This window comes from Chaetura pelagica, unplaced genomic scaffold, assembly GCF_000747805.2.
Source record: "Chaetura pelagica isolate M959 unplaced genomic scaffold, ChaPel_1.0 scaffold85, whole genome shotgun sequence".
Classification (NCBI taxonomy): Eukaryota; Metazoa; Chordata; class Aves; order Apodiformes; family Apodidae; genus Chaetura; species Chaetura pelagica.
The window spans coordinates 5,072,502-5,093,554 of record NW_009953505.1 but is presented as its reverse complement, the minus strand read 5'-3'; the positions used below and the strand labels follow the sequence as shown (position 1 = coordinate 5,093,554).

Below are 21,053 nucleotides of genomic sequence, written 5' to 3'. Positions count from 1 at the left end.
CATATGGGGGAGTTCCTGTGTGACAGTGCTGTGCCAGCCACTGCAGTGGCTGTCAGTCAGGAGGGACAGGAGTGAACTGGAGCAAAGGCTGAACCTGCTATAGACCATGTCCAGAGGGGTGGGAAGTTCTCTGTTCCTGTCACCAAAGTGAGGGAATTTCAGGGAAGTAGAGTAGCAGCTTTGGAAAGGAGCTATGTGTGTGCACACTTGCATGTGTGTGCACGTGCATTCCCACATGCATGAAGTAAACAAAGCTGTTCTGTGCTGCTCTGCAGCATAAACCTGCCAATGCAGTAATTTGTAAATGCTGTTTATATAACATGATTTGGCCTCATTATACGATTTCAGAATTAGCATGTAATAGTGCTCCTGGTTTGATTTCGTCTTTTCCAGTGCTGAGAAGAGATTAGGAGAGATTGGTAGAACTTTTTATGTTGATGCAGCCGCCATGGGTAATTTGGTTAGGCTGAACTCTAAATAGTTTAAATAGCTCTCCAATGAGCAGACTTAAAGAGTAATGAGGAACAGTTACAGCTGTATATACAATTGTTCTGTTTTTAATTAGAAATACTTTTTAGAATAGGATTCTTCCTTTGTGTTTGTGAAGGGCTTAGCACAGTGTGGAAAGCTTCAGATGCCATCACAGCAGAAAGGATTTTGTGTAGTTAGGAGATACCTCAAGCATAAAGATGTACAAATACACACTTTCCCATCACCCTTATTTTACCTTTAATGTAAACCTGGCCTGTGAATTCTGGTATATAGGTAGTCCTAGAGTACTACATGTGTTCAAAACTCAGTGCTTTATGCTCACTTCTTATGCCTCTGTTCTGGTGTGGGATCTGATGCGAAGTGTGTGTTTTCCAGAATGGGGACTTTCTGTACTCAGGGAGATAATACTGCTGCCTGTTACTGTTGGTCAAGTTTGATTGCTAGATCAGAGTCTCTGCTCCCTCAAAAGTTGAGAAAAAGTGGGTTCCTTCAGAAAGGGGCATCAGGGCCTCAGAGGTAGACAGCAAGTTACTGTGCATCTTGGGTACTAACAGGGTCACTCCACCAAATATCTGGAGAAGCCAAATAACTTGCAGCTTCTACCATCAGCTCTTCGGCCACAGATATGCTTTTCCCAAGGCCAGAGGGGACAGGGAGAGGAGGCTCTTTGACACTGTTCCTCAGGTCTGTCTGTTAAGCTGCCTCCATGATGGGGCTCTCTCCCCTGTGCTCCCCTTCCTCACATGTCTTTGTCCTGGCTGGGACAGAGTGGTTCAGCTCTGGTTTTGGAAGAAAAGGGGGGGAAAATGGCATTCATTATGGGTAGTGATTATCTTAACTCCGTTTACGTTATTGTTGTTAATGCCATGGCCTCTCTTTATTTCCTTGCCTGTTTGTAATTGATCTTTTATGACAGTTGGGCTTCATTGTTGCCTGGGGCAGGACTTTTTCCTGCAGGTGTTCCACTTTCCAAACCCTTTCCAGAGTGCCTGACATGCTTACAGAAATGCTATAACAAATATGTGTATATGTAAATATATATATAATGAAATTACTTGTTTTGTTTGACTGGTGATGCAGATAAGAGCCTTATTTCTTCATGAAAGAAGGTGTTGTTTTTTTTAATACTTTGCTTTCAAAGGGTTCACAGGCTTACTTGAAATTAGATTAATTTCAACAAAATCAGATACACAGATAGGCACACATAATATCTACATGTGTCTGTACATACACATGTACTCCCTGTAAAATAACAGGTGTTGCCCAGTAAAAAGGTTCTCATTGGATTTGAAAACTGACATTGCAGTGCATGTGTGTTTTTTGTTTAAACATATTTAATCTCTTGAATAGTTCATCAGAGCTTCTTGAAGTGTTTACATACATGCTCTTTGTCTGGCAATGCCTTGTTATAAATAATCCCTTCATTCTACAAGCATTTGTTTGGAAACATGTGGAGCAGCCATGCTTGGTTTATTTCCAAGTGTCTTAACTTTGAGACCTTGGATTGGCTTTTAGCCTGAAATCTGTATCTCTCCTTTTCCTGCAAAGAGCCATATTTGAACAACTCATGGAACACAAGGTCTGTAGTGTAAAATGGCAGGCATTCTCTGTGAGACACTGATGGCCAAGCAAAGTGTCTTACAAGGAGCTGCTGTGGGGGAATGTACTCTAAGAGTTCAGTTAAAAGTACAGTGGGGAAAAAAAAAAGTCATATGCTGCTACTTGACATAAATTGCATAGTGTTAAAAAGTATTTTCATATAACTGGTGCCTTTTGAGACACCTGCTAAGGAGCTATGTCATATTTCCAGTTACTATTCTCAGCTCTTGGTTTTTTTCCTCTCTCTCACTTTCCAGGTTAGTGAAGGTGTTACAGTTGTTGTTCTTTGTACATATGTACGTTCTTTGTGCTGCTGAGTCTGTAGAGGTTTAGGATTTTTCTCTTGGAAGAACTTAAATAGTTTTGATTAGTCATGAACTTAAAGAAAAGGAGCTGGGAAAAACAGAGAAATATCATGATGACCCTTTTATTTTGAGGTTTTTGTGATATTTGGGAAAGAATTTTGCGTTAACACTGGGGCTAGTAAAATAGAAAAAATAATGTGATAACTAACATTGATTTCATTTGTCTGGTTTGCTTTTTTTGGTTTGCTTTTTAATCACTCAGAGCTATTTTAAAGCTGAAAAGGTACTGGAAACCTTTTGAACAGGTATAATCTTGATCATCAAGAGATGCTTCTCAATCTCTAGTTACTTTTGTTCTATTTTGCCTCATTCCATCCATAGCTATAGGAAATGTGCCATGTCCTGTGGCTCAGACGATTAAGGTAATCTTATTTCAGTATTGGTTTGTGGTGGTAGAGATATGACGGTTTTTATCCTGGGAGCCAAGAGAACTGACAACATCTTTTTGCCCAGGACAGTACTACTGTAAGTTGAATATTTTGGGCTGGACTTAATTGCCTTACATGGAAGGGAGGGAAGGAGGGAGGGAGGGACTCTGAAAATGCAGTCAGTGCAAAGCAGGTCTGCAGCATCCTACCAAAATAATGGATGACCTTAAGGGCTGGAGTGCTACCAGAACTGGAAGTAAATTCAGGAGTACAAAGGAAAGAAATGCTGTAAGGAAGGACTGTAAAATGGGATTAAAGCCCCAAACTGAAACTTCTTCTGCCAAAATCAAAGAAAAGGAATAAGGATAACTTTTCTATCACTGAATGTCATGATGAATGGTATGTGCCACTGTTACAAAAACCATGTTCCAGTCTGATCTTTCTTGATACAGACATGTGCTAATACAGCCATAAAGAGAATGAAGAGCCTATTTTACAAGAGAAAACTAAAGGAATGTGGCTTGTTTAGTCCAGGAGGCCAAGCTGCAAGCATTCCTTAAGATGAAGGGGCCTTGCGACCTGTACATAACAACAGAGCTGTTGAAGTAAAAAGGCAGTAAAAATGAAAGGCAGAGGGAATAAACTGACCCTGCATAATTTAAGCTGAAGGTTAAGAGGAAGGTATATCACCACCAAAGCAGTGTAGCTTTGGAGGAGCTTTACAAGAGGAGCAGTGGGGAGCAGAATACATTGTTTTATGTGGTTTGTGAATGGACTAGGTCATCCTTCAGTAAACAAGTTGGTTTCTGCCAGTGCTGATTTCCTCTTCCTTTTTTTCATATGCTAAAACTGAAAAGTGGTAATGATTCTCTGGATAGCTTCTTAATTATGTGGCTAGAATATTTTAATCAGGGTTATAGTTAGACATGGGAATTTGTGTGCAACATTTAGCCCCTGGTGTTAGCAACCTGAAAACAGACAAAACAAAAGTAGAGTAGAAAATTGGCTGAAGCATCCAACTAGAGAATAATTACAGATAGGGAATATTACAAAATAAGTTTCTCAGTTCTGTGGGGCTGCAGCTATTCTGACAGAGCACATTGTACACATTGTTTCCTGAATTTCTTTGGGTTTGCATGTTTAAAATCATGAATGAAAATTCCTACAATGGTGGGTTATCGCAGAAAGGTTTGTAATCAATTCTGGACCATCTCTTCTGGCATGAGCTTTAGTTTTTTCCCTTCCGCAGGGAACCTGTATCTGTTTCCTGCATCTGTTGCCCATCCTTCTGTGTGAATGGGGAGCAAGTAATTAATTTTTATTGTTAGCAGTTAATTACCCTTGCCAAATTTTGGAGGACCTATTGTCTCCTTCAGACACAATGTTCTTGGGAAAAAGTCTTACTCATTGTAACCTCTTGTGCAATCTTCACTTGGACGATAAATACATCTTGGCAACTAGGAGCTTTCTGAATGAAAAATGTTGCTGGACAACCTGGTAGTACAGCAAGAACGCAAGGCTCTGCCAATGCTGGTGGAGTACAGCCAGGCAGGAGGGTAAAATGGGGAAAGCCTTTCACATTGCCTGCAGAGCACAGAGACAGATGAAGTCTGTATATGCACACATCCAAATATCTGTTTACTGATAAACAAGGATTTTCCCTGTATAGCATTTGAGCTCAAAGGTGGCCTTCATTTTAGCAAAATCTTGAAACCTCTGGGAAAGCTGCCTTCTACCAGCATGAAACTGGGGAAATAACAGAGAGCATGTTGACCATGCAGTGGTCTGGTTTGGGTAGCCCACTGTAGGAACTAGCTGGAAAACACCCCTCTCCCTATTTTTCTCTGCGAACCCACAAATTTTGAATCCTGCAGAGTTGCCTCTGTCTGCTTCAAGGTTCGTGGCATGACTTTTGTTTTCCATTAGATCTGTGCAGAACCACAGCTGACTGCTGAAATCTCATTTTTATATTGCAGCTGTAACATTAGTTACAAAATCATGAGAGTTAATAGCAAAAGCACATTTTCCCCTTGTAGCTCTTCCCCTTTACACCAGCAGCTAGTGATGTCTGTAAGCAAAAAGGTGCCTAAAAGCCCTGTGCAGAGAAATGTTTGAATCTTTCAAAGAGAATACAGAGAATGCAGAGAATGAGTTTGGGCCAGGACTACTCCGTTCCCTTGTGGTTTATGCGTGCACTGCCAGTGGCTTGTGTTTCTCCTTGCAGCCTGGCAGCTGGCTGTGGGGTTAGCAGAACACAGCTAGCAGCCAGGTTTCGCAAACCATACTGTGGCTGACAGCTTTTGGCCTGGTGAAAAGGAAATGATCCAAAGCGGAGGGCCTGATGCAGTGTACCTTGCAGTTAATGGAAATCTTTGTTGACCTCAGTGGGAGCTGGATTTGATCCTGTGCCTCCTTGGAATGTTTTGGTGTTGGATACAGCTCTGAGTGGATTTTTTAATATTTTTTTTTCATGTCTCATTTTTAATCTTTTTTTCCCTTCTCTTTCTAAAACATACTTACCTTAGGGTGATGTGAAGTCAATACAGCTGTGACAGTGTAGCTGTGGACTTTTATCCTCTGTCAGTGTCTTCCTCTTCTTTCCTCAGCCCTTCTACTGTCTACAGTTTGCAAGATTTTGGCATTGATTTCTGTCTTTGAGCCATTTTGCTGCTTCTCACAAACATGCTCCATCTCACTTAAGCCTGTGCTGTCCAACAAGTGTAATGACTGACACTGCTTAATCCATCTTCTGCACTTCTCCCCATCCTTCAAAACAGTTCTTGCATTGATTTCCAGCAGATGCTGCCTAGGCTCTGGCCCCTGCTCCCAGCAAGGAGCCACATTCTCCTTCAGCAAGCTCCTGGAGGCCAGCCCTTTGCTGCCTCATCCCAGCTGCACTCCCTTGCTCAGCAGAGCTTATTGCTGTGTTGCATATAGGAAGGAGAGGGCCACTATGCCCCATCAGCCAATGTCCACCTTGGATACAGAGCATGGCCTTCTGATCGCCTCAGCCATGCATCAGCTTGCCCCCATCCCTAATGAAAAAGGTGCTGGAATGAGCAGATTCTTCTTCATGGGGCTGCCAGAGAGAGCTGTGGGCATCGAGGATGGCTATGGGGAAAAAAATGCAGTGGAGGCCAAAGGTCAGCTATAACAGTGCTGGAGCTTCTTGTTGCCCTCCACTCTCCTGGAGTATCCACATGCCCCCAGAGGGATTTGAGTGAAGAATTACATTGATATAGTCCAGCCTTCGAGTACCTGAAGGGGGCCTACTGGAATGCTGGAGGGGGACTTTTTACAAGGGCTTGTAGAGATAGGACATGGGGGAATGGTTTCAAGCTGAAAGATGGCAGATTTAGATTAGATATTATGAAGAATTCTTCACTGCGAGGATGGTCAGACAATGGAACAGGTTGCCCAGGGAAGCTGGGGATGCCTCAGCCTTGTAAGTGTTCCAGGCCAAGTTGGATGGGGCTTTGAGGAACCTGGTCTAGTAGGAGGTGTTGCTGCTTATGGCAGGGAGTTTGGAACAAAATTATCTTTAAGGTCCCTTCCCACCTAAACCTATGATTCTATAGGCAATCTGCATCTGATTAAAAAAAGAAAACCACCTTTCCTTTTGTATGTGGAATGTTTATTTTTTCTAGGTTGCTCTCCTTTTTCTTGGAGATAATGTGAGACTTTCCAGAACCAATCTCAGAAACCAGGGTTGTGTATCATGATAGCTACAGGGGAAAGGGCCAAAGCTATGAATGGTGTATGGTGGAATCACAGGTGTTCTTTTGAACCGCAAAAAAAAATGACTTAATTTTTTCCAGCAGTAAAGTAAATGCTAAGCAAACAGGGTATGTAATGAGAAAACCCTTCAGAGGGTCGGAGCTGACCTAATGAAAGATGAGAGGCGAAGAGCTGGAGCACAGGGCTGCTGCTGCACTGGGAGCTTCTAGTGTTGAGATTGCCAGCAACATGCAGATGCCTGTCCCAAGCTCTTGCTGGCCACTCTAGGTTTTTGTACAGCCCACAGTGAAATGTGTTGAGCTTTCTCCCTCCTGTTCTCCGTCACTGAGGATTATATGTGAATTCCCTAACATACCTGCTGAAGGTGAAACATGCAGCTTCAAATTGACTAGTGTCATTTTTACTCTGCTTTTCTGACATAGGCGATGGCAAAAGAGGAGAAAGTAGTGGCACAGTATCTGAAGGGGGAAAGGATTATTTTCAGAGATGATACCAGTGTGCTGGTGATAAACTAACCTATTTTAGTCCCTTTGAATTGTATACAGTCAGCACAGCTAAGAGAGGGAGAAGTGGATCCATATGAATCATTAACATAATTGCTTACCAAGCATTTATTCTCTTGGTACTCCATTGCAGACAAAATAAAAAAATCCCCAACATCCAAGCCAACCCAAAAGAGCTTTCAGACTTGCGTACTGAGCACATTTGATTTAGGAAACGTTAAGACTTGTGATCTATGGCTAGATCCATCTGGTGTAAATAGCTAGAGTGTGTTAGCAGCCTCCTGGAACTGAGCTGTAAAGTCCAGAGTCCCTAGATGATGAGAATGCTTAGCACTAGGATGTGAATTTGCTAATACTTTAGAAATGTATCCAGAAGAAGAAAAAAGAAAGAAAGGAAAAAAAACATTGTGGGAAATTCTTTCCTTCATACATAATAGTTTTCTGTTGATTTAAAATTGCCCTTAGTAATGTGTTGATGCCAGTGAAATAGTTCAGCTATAGGAAATGTGAAACCAACTACTGCCTTTCTATGAATTATGAGTCATAAATTGTAGGAAAAATATCCAAATTTGCTATAGCTATTCCCCAAGCAGAACCTCTGAGTAATGGAGAAAATGCTGCCATTTTGGGGGGAGTAGGAGGGGACTGAGCTAAGCGAAGCGAAATGCCAAGTGCCAGCATGTGGCTGTGTACTAAGTGTGAATTAGTGTCATCTGAGATGATCCTCCCTTGCTAAGTGATTAGCAAGTTTGTTACATGTACTTGCAGTTCATTCAAGCAAAGTTGCTCTTTGCTCCAGATGATACAGGAAAAGGGCGCACATTTGGCGCTACCTGACTGCTAGCCAGTGCGCAGAACTGCCCTGTGGAAGAGCAGTGGGCTTCTGCCAACCCAGCCCTCACATCTGTAGTCAGTAATACCAGCCAAAAAGGCACAAACATCTGATTCAGTGCTCAGTGGGAAGGTTGTGATGACAGAATTCCCCTAAAAATGGCGCTACAGTAGCAAGATATTAGGATACTGACATTTGCAGGCAAGTCTTTGATGGTGACGTTTATTTCATCCAACTTTAGCCATCTGAGAGGTAGGAGACCAGTTCAAATTAGTCTTCTAACCTTCTGTCGCCAAAGGTCAGACTATCTCCTGTTACATCTTTTTAATTAATTGCCTTTTGGAAGGTAGTTATAGAAAGATTCTCAGCAACTACTTTTGACTAAGTAGTTAACTTTCTGATAGCTGAAGTTCAGTGATGGGATTTTAGCATTAAAGCTATGGATTTCACTCTCTCCATCATTTCAGAAAAGGCCACACAGCTTTGTAAGGATATGTGAATTTTGCTTTGCAACCAGAGGCTAGAGTAATTGTTGAAAGGAATTCCATATACCTGAGCTGTAAGTAAGTGTATAAACAGAATCCAGAAGAACGTGACTCTTTGACTGTACAGCAGAGGACACTAACCATGGCTGCATTGCAGTCATTTAACAACAACATTTGTATTAACCTCAGTTTTAGTTTTCAGATTGTGTCTGGCACCCATATTAACTTCTTAGTGATGGATGTGTGCCCAGTAAAATACAGCTAAAAAGACTAACAATGTGAAAGGCAGTTTGTTGTGCTAGTCATTTTCCAAACAGTTAGTGAATGATGTCCCAGCTGTACTGAAAACAGCAATCTTTCTTCCCCATTGACTCTAGTGAGGCCGGGAGTTGCTCAGTAGAAATAACTCCAACTAATTAGCTTATTGTCGTATCTGTGAAACCTTAACACTTTTATTGTGTTCAGGTATGACTAAGACACATGCTCTCAAATACCAGAAGCCAAATTTTTCTTTCTGTTTCATCATATGTCAAACTATGCTGCCTTTTCCAGACCTGATTCAAAGTTTATTTTAAGGAATCTTAAAGTACGCATTTCAGTTTGATGCTTCTGTAATTGCCAGAGCCTAAGTAGGTTGTGGGGATGTTTTATTTTCTTCTTTTAATTTTTTAATTATATAAGGTATGTATATTTTTTCAATATATGAGTCCATTTGGCTTCAGGCAGCTATGATCTGTGTGAATTACAAAATGCTTCTATGAATGTAAGAATGTTTACTGCTTTGTAGCCTGCAGTACAGTGCTTGTGTTTCGTCTCAATGTGATTCTGTTCTTGTTTGCTTTATGCAGGAGATGGCTGTCCGAGCACTGAAGCAGACAGGTAGCAGAAGTATTGAGGCAGCTCTGGAGTATATCAGTAAGATGAGCTACTTGGATCCTAGGAATGAACAGATAGTACGTGTAATTAAGCAGACCTCACCAGGTAAGCATGAACTTTTAAAAAATCATGTTCTTCTTTCTTGCAATAAGCTATTTTTTAAAGTAAAGCTGTTACTGGTCAGAAGTAGTGGATTGGCAGAATTCAGTAGTACTCTTGTAGGAGACAGTGATGTGAACATGGCCCTGGAGGGTGAGCTTGGCTGAAAGCTGAACACAGTTCACCCACTTTACAAGAGCACCTTTATAGTTCACCTTCTTAAACACAAAGCTATTTATTCTTCAGTGCAGATCACCTCCATCATCTCAAGTTTACTGCAGAGTAAAAGCTTGTACATAAGTAATTGCTATGGAGTTGTGAGATAGCTCACTTAACACAAATTCATTCATCTTAGCATCCTTGTGAGTACACCAGAGAAACAGCTTGGACCAGGAAGACAGAAGTTTTTTCCACTCATCCCTGCTTTCTGTTTCATGTAAATTAGCAAATGGGAGGATTTGGGCCTCATCAGCAAACATCAGACCACAGCTGAAAAAAAGTCTTGCAAGAGTTGTTTCCATTTGGGTATTAGCTGCTACAGCACTGCAGAATGCTTTTGGTCTGTGATCAGGATACACACTGGTTTTGATAGTTTGTTCCTTTTAGGTTTCAAAAATTGACCAAGCAGACAAATAACCATCCTCTGACTGGCTGAACCTGTGTAATCACAGTGTTACATGCTGCAGAGGGGTTACTGGATGAAGGGTTGAGTGGATTGGAGAGCTGTTGTCAGGGGCCTGTTCTGTTGGACAAGAATCTTCCCTTGTGTCAGCAGCAACATTTAGACTTAAAAGGTTTTGTCCATGTTGGACTAGTTGATGTTAGCTAATCCATTCAATCAGTCTGATTACAATGTGGTCACATTGAGTTTACTGTGTGCAAGTGATTTCCACAAGATACATATGATTTCTTGGTCACCTCAGCAGCACCTTCCTTCTTGCCTCTTGATCAAATTGAAAATCTGTGTTTGGAAGGCGGTTAAATTTGGAGTAGTTGATAGAGAGACGTGTCCAGAGATTAGGAAAGCTGAGGAAGAGAAAGCCTATTTTGTTTACAAAGAGAAATTCCGTGACAGGAAGGGGCGGTCTTCAGTAAAGCCAATTGTTTCCTGGAGGACCTTGAGAATAGTCACATATTCTGAAGATGGAAAAGGAGAAGGACCTCATTTTCCAGGTGGTCAGTCACAGGAATAGAGCTTCAAATGTGATAGAAAAGAATGCATGCTTCTGCCCTTTCTATCAGTCTTAGATTTCCTCTTTTATTATCTGCTTTTACTTTTAGGATATGCAGAATGTGAAACTTAAATATCGTGCAGTTGATGCTTCCCTGCTTGAGGTGCCGCAAAATTACACTGATTTGTTTGGTGTGACATTGTCTGTGCTAGGATAGCATAGGACTCCTCTAGTTGGTTAGGAAGCATGTAATGAGATTGAGGATTTAATTATTTTGCTTTTGAATTCCATATGTAGGGAGATGGATTTTCAGATTATTAGGTTTTGTCCTGCTTTGACTTCAGTAGTAAAGCTAAAATGTATTTCATCATACTGTCAGGACTTAAGTAAAACTTACTAGATATTGCTGTGGCCCAGAGAGCTATGTATAAAAACAGATGATCCCATGAGAACACACTGATCCAAAATGTTCACAGGCAAGAGATAGTCATAACTGTTACCCTGTTGGATGGGAATGTGTGAAAAAAAAAAAAAAAAAAAAAAAAAAGTTAATCTGCTACTGCCACGTTTAGTATCTTTACAAATCCAAGTATTCCTCCATCAGACCAGAGCAGACTTACTGGTGTACAAATGTAGGGGGTGGATGTCATGTCTCTCTTGACATCAGGAGGATTCCTTGCACAACTCAAGTATGTGTCCCAAAGGAGGACAGTTATTTCTGCTAGTTTCCTTTATGGCCTCTGATAGGGAAAAAAAAAGTAAGTTTGCCTTAGAGGCTCAGCATGAGTCCTACTGACAGAGAGGAGAGATGGGTCTTATGGCTGCCTTCCTCCTCCAGGCCACAATAGACACTTTTTTGGATACTTTAGATAGCCACAGCCTCATCAGTGCATCTCACTATGTCCCAACAGATAAGCCATCAGGGAATGCTGTTATAAGTACAACCTTGATAAGCATGGCCTTGTGTTATCATAGGAAAAAGAACTGTCAATTATGGATTTCACTTAAAGTAACACTGATTATTTGCCCAAACTAATTCCTTTTCAGAGTATTGTGTAATTTTTGAAAGTGTAGTTTAGTAAAGGAACTTCCTCTTCAGAGTGGAGAGATGGTGTATAGACCTATCATAGTAACACATACATCCTTGTGTGTCTGTGTATGGCGGGGTAGTGTCTATGCAGGTGAGGAGTCAACAGCTGTGCTCTAGTGTGCTGCACCTGGACAAGCTGTCATACAAACAATCAGAAAAGCTTCCAATCCAGAGTTCAAGCCTGTTGGCCCAATACAGCTCTTCTTGGGGACCTTGTGAAGTCCAGATATTAAAAGGAAATTGTTCAGGCATATATGGGCCAAGTTCTGTAATTTGTGAGAGCTAAAGAACCAAAGGGGGAACAAAAACTAGTGACAACACAGAGTCCTTGTCTTTTTAGCACAGCCAGTGCTTTGTACACCTGCAATTTGTCCTCAGATCAAAGAACTGATGAAAAGTACCATTGACACTTCCAGTGTAGGAATGCTGCTATCTTGTCTCTGCACATTCTTCAAGCTAAGATTAACATGTTGACACCCTGAAAGATTTGCCTTCCAAACAGATGGAAGATGAGTAATCATCTGAGGGGATACTCTGTGTCCAACACATTGGAAAGAATAGAGGACAAACTGTGTGATGGCTTTGTTGCAAATGAAAGAGAGGGAAATGAGGAATTTTGAGAATGATGGAACACAGAGATGTAAACAGATCCCCAGCAGGAGCAGTGAACTCACTGAACAGAAGATGTGGACTATGTGATGACATAGTAGCTTATAGTAATGTTGACTTTGAGTTGCATTGACAGTCCTTCCAGGAGCTTTTTTTCTCCCATTGGTGTTGTACTTAACCCCCTGCTGTGTAGCTTCCTCCTGTCTGTAACCAATCACTGGTAATACTGTTCCAGCTTTAAAAATGCTGTAGTGTAATGTGATTATTTCACAGTTAAGGAATTTGTGCTTCTATTTTCATTATTTGGTAGAACTCCCTTATGATTCCTGGCATGAGCAGTGTTGTGGGCCAGTAGCTCATTATCAGTAATAATACTTGGCACCTATAATTTTAAATGTTCAGAGTGCTTAATTTAGATTTTGAAGGGTGTTTTTATAACATGTACTCCCTACGTGCTCTGCATGCGTGTGTATGTATAGATGGATGAATAATGCAAAGTAATTGGTTCACCTGAGTTGTTTCCTAACATTCTTCTGTGTTCTTTTTATAAAGGAAAGGGTATTGTGCCAAATAATGTAGCCCGCAGGCCAAGCTTTGAAGGATCAAACGAATCTTTTCCGTCCTACCATCAGATCAGTAATGCAGCCTATGAAGGGACAGGCTTTGGAGCAGAAGGTGCAAATATGCTTCCTGAAGTTCCAAGGCCATACATGGACTATTTGATCTCTACTTCACAGTCTACTGCTCTGAGTGGTCCTGTACAGCGACCCTCTGGAGTAGGCACTCACAGCACACCAGCAAGCCATCAGCAGAAAACATATCCTCCAAATATTGAGTCTTCTGTGATTAATTATCCGGTGGCTAATCACAGCAGTCAAGCTTTGCAGCTGCAGGCATCCCATGCCTCCAACAGTCAACATTACAGTAGACAGCACATGATGGTGCAGGGGGAACCTATGGGGTATGGTGTTCAGCGGAGTCCGTCCTTCCAAAACAAGATGCAGCAGGAGGGAGGATACACCAGTCTCCCAAATAAAGGAGCAGTTGTTCAGAATAATTCTGGTCATGCATTTCAGCAGGCACCAGCAAGCCTGTATATATCACATTCTCATCACAAACAGACCAGTCCTTCTTCTCATCAAATGCATGTGATATCTAGAGGTCCAGCCTTTGCTAATGATTTTTCAGACAGTCCACCACAAAATTTATTAACTCCATCTAGAAATAGCCTAAATATGGATCTCTATGACATGAATAATCCTCAAGTTCAGCAGTGGCAGGCAGCAACACCATCACGACGAGATTCTTTACAAAATCCAGGAATAGAAACATCTCCACGGCAACATGTATCCTTCAGACCTGATGCCACAGTGCCAAGCAGAACAAATTCCTTTAACAACCATCAGCAACAGCCACAAGTGACAGTGTCTATAAGACAGGTCCCTCCAGGAAAACCCGATCCTTCAATTACATCTCCAAATACTATCACAGCAGTCACATCTGCTCATATTCTCCAGCCAGTGAAGAGCATGCGAGTGATGAGACCTGAGCCTCAGACTGCAGTGGGACCTTCCCATCCTGGTTGGTTACCTGCACAGGCACCAGCTGTGGATGGCTTGGAGATCATGGAGCAGCATGTGCCACCTGTTGGAGCAGCTAATGCCTATCAACTCGATGTGGATTACAGTAACCAGGAACTGCGGTGTCCACCACCACCATATCCCAAGCATTTGTTGCTTCCCGGGAGCTCTGAGCAGTTCGATATCAACTGCTTATGCATGGGTGTGGAGCAGACCATCCGTGTAGTCCCCAGTTCAACATGTAGTAAGGCTGAGGAGAATAGTGAGCGAAATGACAAAAGCAGCAAGAACACTAAAGCTGAAAAACCAAGCAAGGATAAGAAACAGATTCAGACATCTCCGGTGCCTGTGCGAAAAAATGGCAAAGATGAGGAAAAGCGAGAATCCCGAATAAAGAGCTACTCACCTTTTGCCTTCAAGTTCTACATGGAGCAACATGTAGAAAATGTCATAAAGACCTACCAGCAGAAAATTAACAGAAGATTACAGCTGGAGCAAGAAATGGCTAAAGTAATTATTCTTGTTTTGTTATAATAAAGCTAATCAGGTCAAATTGATTATTACTATTTTTAATCAGTCAAAAAATTTATAAAGGCAGACTCCACTGGAAGTATTAGGTAGCCAACACCTTCCCGTACTGGATTATTTGCACTTAGAAGCTTGGATGCAGGTCTTGGAGGCTGTTTGGAAAACCTGTGATGTGAAATAATATATCTTCATGGTAGAAAAATAAATGAAGCAAACCCCCATAGTAGGAAAGTATTAAGTTTGCATAGTCAAGAACTCAGAAACCAAGTTTGAGGCCCAGTTAATACTGGCAGTACTTTGGTAGCTCTTGCAACACTCTGAAAAGTTGATCTTTGCTTAAATTCTTCCTCCCTGTTCTATAATAGCCACTGATTCACCAAAGCCATGGTTCAACTTGGCAGTATAATCACTGTGCCATATTTTCAGACGACTATGTAATACTTGATTGGAAGTTGTCTGTTGAACACATGTAAGTAATAAGATCATGGATGTAATCACATCTTAGCCAGCTTGAACTCTTGGGACCCTTGCTAGAACTTTTTCTAGAAGCAGGTCTCAGGGAGGTGCTCTTTTGAGAGAGAGCATATTTCATGCCTAATTGTAGCTGTCAAGCCTCAGCTGATTCACTCATAGGGCTGCTTAAAACAAAGCTGCCAACTTTTGATGGTTGCTCTGGCAGTTTTGTTTTTAATTTTTAAATGTGGGAGAGGCTTTTTTCCCATACATGAGTAGAATATGACTAGTCTACTTTTGTATTTAAGGATGAATTCTGAGGAGAGCTACTATTAATGCATAATGGATAATAATTAACTACCCTGTCTTCCCTAGCAAGACAATTTACAGAACCAATTAAGCTGATACTCAGAATGCTCCTGAAAACTCAGCTATTTGTTTGTGGGTTTAAAATAAAATGAACATGCTTCTAAAATCTGAAAGGTCATTATTTTAGTGACACTTAGTTTGTCCTCACTGCAAGTACAGATTGTGTTGCATTGCTTGGATTCAGTGAATATTTTCCTGACATTGAGATAGGGAATGATCTCTGGAGAAGTAAAACAGCAGTTAATTGCTTTAGTTCTTCTCTTCTGACTCTTCAGCTTTTCCTCACTTCATAACTCAGAGATAATTCAACTATAAACAAAAACAACTCCTTCCCCTAGCAACCTTTTCATTGGCTGGACTTACACAATATGAACTCAGGAGATTTTGGCTATCTGACTATCTCGTTATACCAGAATTAACCAAGAACACAACACACTAATTATTTTACCTTAAAGCAATAAATAGTTCATTTTATGTTCTTTCCTTACATTTTAAAAACAATATGACTTGATTTAGCTGTTGCCTTCAGTCTGAACATTCATCCTGCCTGTTCTGCAAGTTTCTGCAGACTTTCTCAATCTTTTATTCATACAGATTGCATTTTTTATACCGTAGGGATCTCACGGCATAGTCTGGCTGCCCACATATATATTTAAAGACCTAGACTACAGATGTGAAACTAAATCAATCTAAGCAGCATCCCTGTGGGCATATGCTTAGGTTTCTAGTCTGCTAAATCAGTCAGCTTCAACCCCTTCTGTACTCCTCCCCATTGCCCCTTCCCACCAGGCACTAATCATTCTTCCAAAGTGCTTCAGTTGATGTGCTGGTGGAGGGTTTGTTCTGTTACATTCTCCTCTCTGACAGTATTGCCCCATGCCTCTTTGTTCAGTCAAATGAGAAAGGCAGACCAATCTCAGATTTGGCAAATTCAGGTAACAAGGTAGGGCACAGTGAATTTTCCAGTATTTCAGAAAGACCTCAACAGGCAGACAAGAGAGTATCTCTCTTGTGAATCCATCTTTTCTGGTTCTTGGTTAATTTTTCTGAGAAATGCATTTTTGGAATGCTAGTTTATTGTTCTCTTGCTATGAATGTAACAGTACTAGCTCTTGTGGTTTGCTTTCCTTTGTAAAGGCTGGCCTTTGTGAAGCAGAACAGGAACAAATGAGGAAAATTCTCTACCAGAAGGAGTCCAACTACAACAGACTTAAAAGGGCCAAAATGGACAAATCTATGTTTGTGAAAATCAAGACTCTGGGTATTGGTGCATTTGGAGAAGTATGTCTGGCCTGCAAAGTGGATACCCATGCCCTGTATGCCATGAAGACTCTGCGAAAGAAAGATGTGCTCAACAGGAACCAGGTGGCTCATGTCAAAGCAGAGAGGGACATACTTGCTGAGGCAGACAATGAGTGGGTGGTTAAACTCTATTATTCCTTCCAAGATAAAGACAACTTGTACTTTGTGATGGACTACATCCCTGGTGGGGATATGATGAGTCTACTGATTCGAATGGAGGTCTTTCCAGAGCGTCTGGCTAGATTTTATATTGCAGAGCTCACTTTGGCTATAGAGAGTGTGCACAAAATGGGATTTATTCATCGAGACATCAAGCCTGACAACATTCTTATAGACCTTGATGGGCATATCAAACTGACTGACTTTGGATTGTGTACTGGATTCAGATGGACTCACAATTCAAAGTACTATCAGAAAGGTAGTGTTCTTAGGCTTTATTTGTGATGATACTGCATTATTTCTTTTGAAACAAACAAGTACCTCCTGGCAGAAATGCCAGCTCAGAAAACAGAAGTGTGTACATTGGCAAAGGGTCAATGACAATATGATGGGGCTGTTTCAACTCATTCAATTGGTTTATTTCCAATCCTTTTTTTCAAATGCTGTTCAAATCCATGTCAGTAATCTGACTGATCACGATAGTAGCAGCCATTTTTCAGTTTCAATGGTGAAATAATTTAATCACAGATTTAAAGTAGTCCATGCACCTCCTGCATGTGCCTTTTGGGAATATGGGTGTCTGTTGGCGGGAAGGCCATAAACAATTGGTCTGGCTAAACTAAATATGCTCCATTGTTCTGTATCTCCCATATGGGAGCATGCTTCCTTCCACTGAGACAGAGACATTTTGTTGGCTATGGAAAACCAATTATGAAGGGGAGGGCACAAGAAAATGCCTTGGGTTTAAAGTTTAAATGCTGTTCTTCAATGAGAGTAGAAGATGGTACAACTAGATCTAGAGAAATACTTTTCTCTGTATGTTGTTTTTTATGGCAATGAATGTAAACTTTCTCTCCCATTTGAAAGGGAGCCATATCAGACAAGACAGCATGGAGCCCAGTGACCTTTGGGATGACGTGTCCAATTGTAGATGTGGAGATAGGCTGAAGACATTGGAACAAAGAGCTAAGAAGCAGCATCAGAGATGTCTAGCCCACTCGTTAGTTGGAACCCCTAATTATATTGCTCCTGAAGTCCTTCTTCGTAAAGGTAGGTAACCTGAATTTTTCTGCTGATGAAGATTGATGCTTTGAAATACTTTTTTTCTTTTCCCTCCCTGCCTTAAGGAAGCTTGTTACTTGGAAAGATAGTAATTCTGAAGGCCACAAACACTTAGCTCAGATTAAGAAGAAAAGATTTCTCTACATGCTTCATTGTTTAGCATTACATTGCTGACATTGATGGTGGTCATAGCTTGTGTGTCTGTATATCTACACTCTGAGGCCTTTGAATGAGACTGCTGATAAATGTGTCAGATGTTTATATATACATATAATTGAAACTGTATGTTTCAGGTGTAAAGCAGATTCCCTGTACTCATGGAGTATGACTATGACCACTAGCAAGTTTCCATAGACTAGCAAGTAGCGAGCTGATGGTTCTGGATCGCTGATTCAGACGGGCCACTTAAATATGGATGATGCAAATTGGTGGAAACATCCTCCAGATTCCCAGCCAGAATTTTAGGGAAATCCAGCAAAAAATCTTCCACAATTTACACTGGCCATCCTGCACTCAAAAGCTTGGCTTGACGAATTTAGACAGGTCTTGGTGGCTATCCATGCAGAACCCATCATGGTCACTGTAGGACAGTAGATGTTCAAAGTTTTCTGCAAGTCAGATAGTAAGCCCGATCTTTTTCAAGTTGAGAGATTTCACATTGTACCCTACATCACCCAGTAACACAAATCTTCATTGAAATCAGTGTTTAAATCCTCCTTTTTCAGAGATCTCATACATACACGTTATTTGTCTTGTTACAGCAGTTAAGTGATTGAAATTGTTCCTCTGCTTGGAACTTGCAAGGGGCATGAACTTCAGGGCACAAAAAAAATATTCTTTCTAGTTATGTTATTTCACCACTCACTTTTGTTGAGAAATACATTTATTCAGAAAGATTCCCAGACAACAGGACTAAATCTTTACTGACAGCAGTAGAATTCAGGTCAGCAAGCAGAAGCAACTTTATTATGAAGGTGGATTGGGTCTCCTTTGGTTTTAGGTCACAGACTTTTTGTCTGAGGAAAGACAGAAATCTCTGCTCTATGTTTTGGTACTTAATTGCAAGTAGCTCTATACACATTCTTTTTGGTTAGTGGAGGACAACCTTTTGACTTGCCTTTTAGGGTACACTCAGCTCTGTGACTGGTGGAGTGTTGGTGTGATCCTCTTTGAGATGTTAGTGGGACAGCCTCCTTTTCTGGCTCCTACACCCACAGAAACCCAGCTGAAGGTAAGTTGAGGAAAAATTCCAATCTGTGGTAGCAAAATTTAACCTTTTTCCTTCCCTTCTCCTCCATACATAGGCCTGTCCCCTCTTGTTTCACTAGAGAAAGTAGTAGTGATTACAAAAGCCTGTTTTTTAAATAGTTTTATGCAGGGAAAAATCTTTTCTCAGTCAATGAAGATGGTATCAGACTAGAACTGACTTGTCCAACTGCATAGTTCGTTATTAGTTTTTCAAGTCGCAGCAAAGTTCATCCATCTAAATTCCCTAGAGTGCGTACCAGGTTTGAGTAAGCTGATATACCAGTGATGATTACAGTTGGCAACCTAAGTGTTTTGAAGTCAAGCAGTGAGTATTTTTTAATTAGAAAGGGTGTATTTCATGACCATTTTTTCGAGTTTATGTTTTGGAGACAAAATAGTAATTCCTTGAAGTCCTTCCGGGAAGTCATGTGTAAACTGAATATGTTCTCAAGTCAGACTATGGAAGCATTCAGAAAGGAATTTGTCTTTTTTGAAAACAGAATTGGTCCTTTTATCTGCTATCCAGCAATGTTTCTTGAGTCATTAAAGTAATTATTAACAGCTGATGCAATCTAATATTTGGGTTCTTGAACCTCTAAAATAACTTGACAGACTGTGAGTTGACCAGTTGTGTATATTCTGTACAGTTAATGGTGACAATTGAAAGGATTCTGTTTACAGGATTAAAGTTGCTTAATACCTTTCTTGCCTCTAGGTGATAAATTGGGAAAGCACACTGCACATTCCCTCACAGATCAAGCTAAGCCCTGAGGCAACTGATCTCATCACAAAGCTCTGCTGTGCTGCTGAGGACAGGCTTGGAAGAAATGGAGCAGATGATATTAAGGCCCATTCTTTCTTTCACTCTATGGACTTCTCTACCGACATTCGTAGGCAGCCAGCTCCCTATGTTCCAAAGATCAGCCATCCAATGGACACGTCAAATTTTGATCCAGTTGAAGAGGAAAGTCCTTGGAATGATGCTAGTGGTGACAGCACCAGGACATGGGATCCACTAGCGTCGTCCAATAGCAAACACACAGAGCATGCTTTTTACGAGTTTACTTTCCGAAGGTTCTTTGATGACAACGGGTATCCATTCAGGTATCCCAAACCTTCTGGAATGGAAGTTGGCCAGTCTGAGAAATCTGATGTAGAAGACAAAGGTGTGGTGGATCAGACTGGAGCTTGTCAGCCTGTATATGTGTAAATTATTGTATAGAGAACTCCAGATAAGACTAATCTCAAATCCAGTAGGGCCTTTAACTGATCCTTTAGGAGCTGATCCTACAGCTCTTTTCAGGTGTAACTTCAGCTGAGGCCGGAGTCATCCTGGGAAGTCAGAAGTTTGCAGGGCCAGGTCCTAAAAATGGCACTCATTAAAGTTCTGGTCAGTTTTACTGTAAATAACTTTGTTTATAAATACACTTGAAATCCTGGTCTTCACCAAAATCTGCAAGGCCAGCAGTCGGTCATTTCTAGGCCTAATTTATTTGAGGTCAGCATCCCCCTACTCAGATTAACATTTACAGACTTCTGCAACTGTCAGCGTTATTTTTTAAATAAATAAAGAGCACTTATATTTTGTTTATAGCAGGGATTTTTTTCCTACTAAATTATAGGGATTAACTTTGACAAATCATGCTGCTGTTCTTCTTTTCTACATTTTTATTTTATCCATAGCACTTATTTCACATTTAGGAAGATGCATAAAGTTGAAGAACATGTGATGAAAGGTCTCTGTGCAATAATGTAAGAAAGAAAAAAAAAAAACACAAGAAAAAAAACCAACAAAACAACCACAAACTACTCTCTAATTTTCTAAATTTACTGATGCCATTGTATTCGCACCGTGATTTTTGTTTATTATATGTATTTTCCACATTTCAAAATTGTGACATAATCTTAAAGCTGCTTTATTTCCTTCTGCTTATTGGAGTGTTATAGAAAGTGTGAGCAAGTGACAATTTGGGTGTGATTTCATTGTCTAGTGTGTGAAGAATGTTGCATGAGCAGTGTTTTTCTATTTGAAATGGCCTTTTCTTGCCATTCACAGGCAGGTCCTGTGGATCCATTTTTACTAAGGGTCTAAAATTAGACCATTTTAAACCATGTGTTGATAAT

At 40.8% G+C, this 21,053-nt stretch overlaps 1 protein-coding gene across 1 annotated transcript in view; it reads left to right on the top strand.

The window, feature by feature from the left end:
• The window catches only part of LATS2 (large tumor suppressor kinase 2), a 42,811-nt gene extending 22,672 nt beyond the window's left edge, over nt 1-20,139 (top strand). Inside the window, exons 2-7 of the mRNA XM_009999408.1 lie at nt 9,231-9,363; nt 12,781-14,318; nt 16,296-16,878; nt 17,487-17,669; nt 18,806-18,912; nt 19,645-20,139. Coding sequence (XP_009997710.1) covers nt 9,231-9,363; nt 12,781-14,318; nt 16,296-16,878; nt 17,487-17,669; nt 18,806-18,912; nt 19,645-20,139 — 3,039 coding nt within the window. The remainder of the gene's footprint in view (nt 1-9,230; nt 9,364-12,780; nt 14,319-16,295; nt 16,879-17,486; nt 17,670-18,805; nt 18,913-19,644) is intronic.
• The last annotated feature ends 914 nt before the right edge of the window (nt 20,140-21,053 follow it).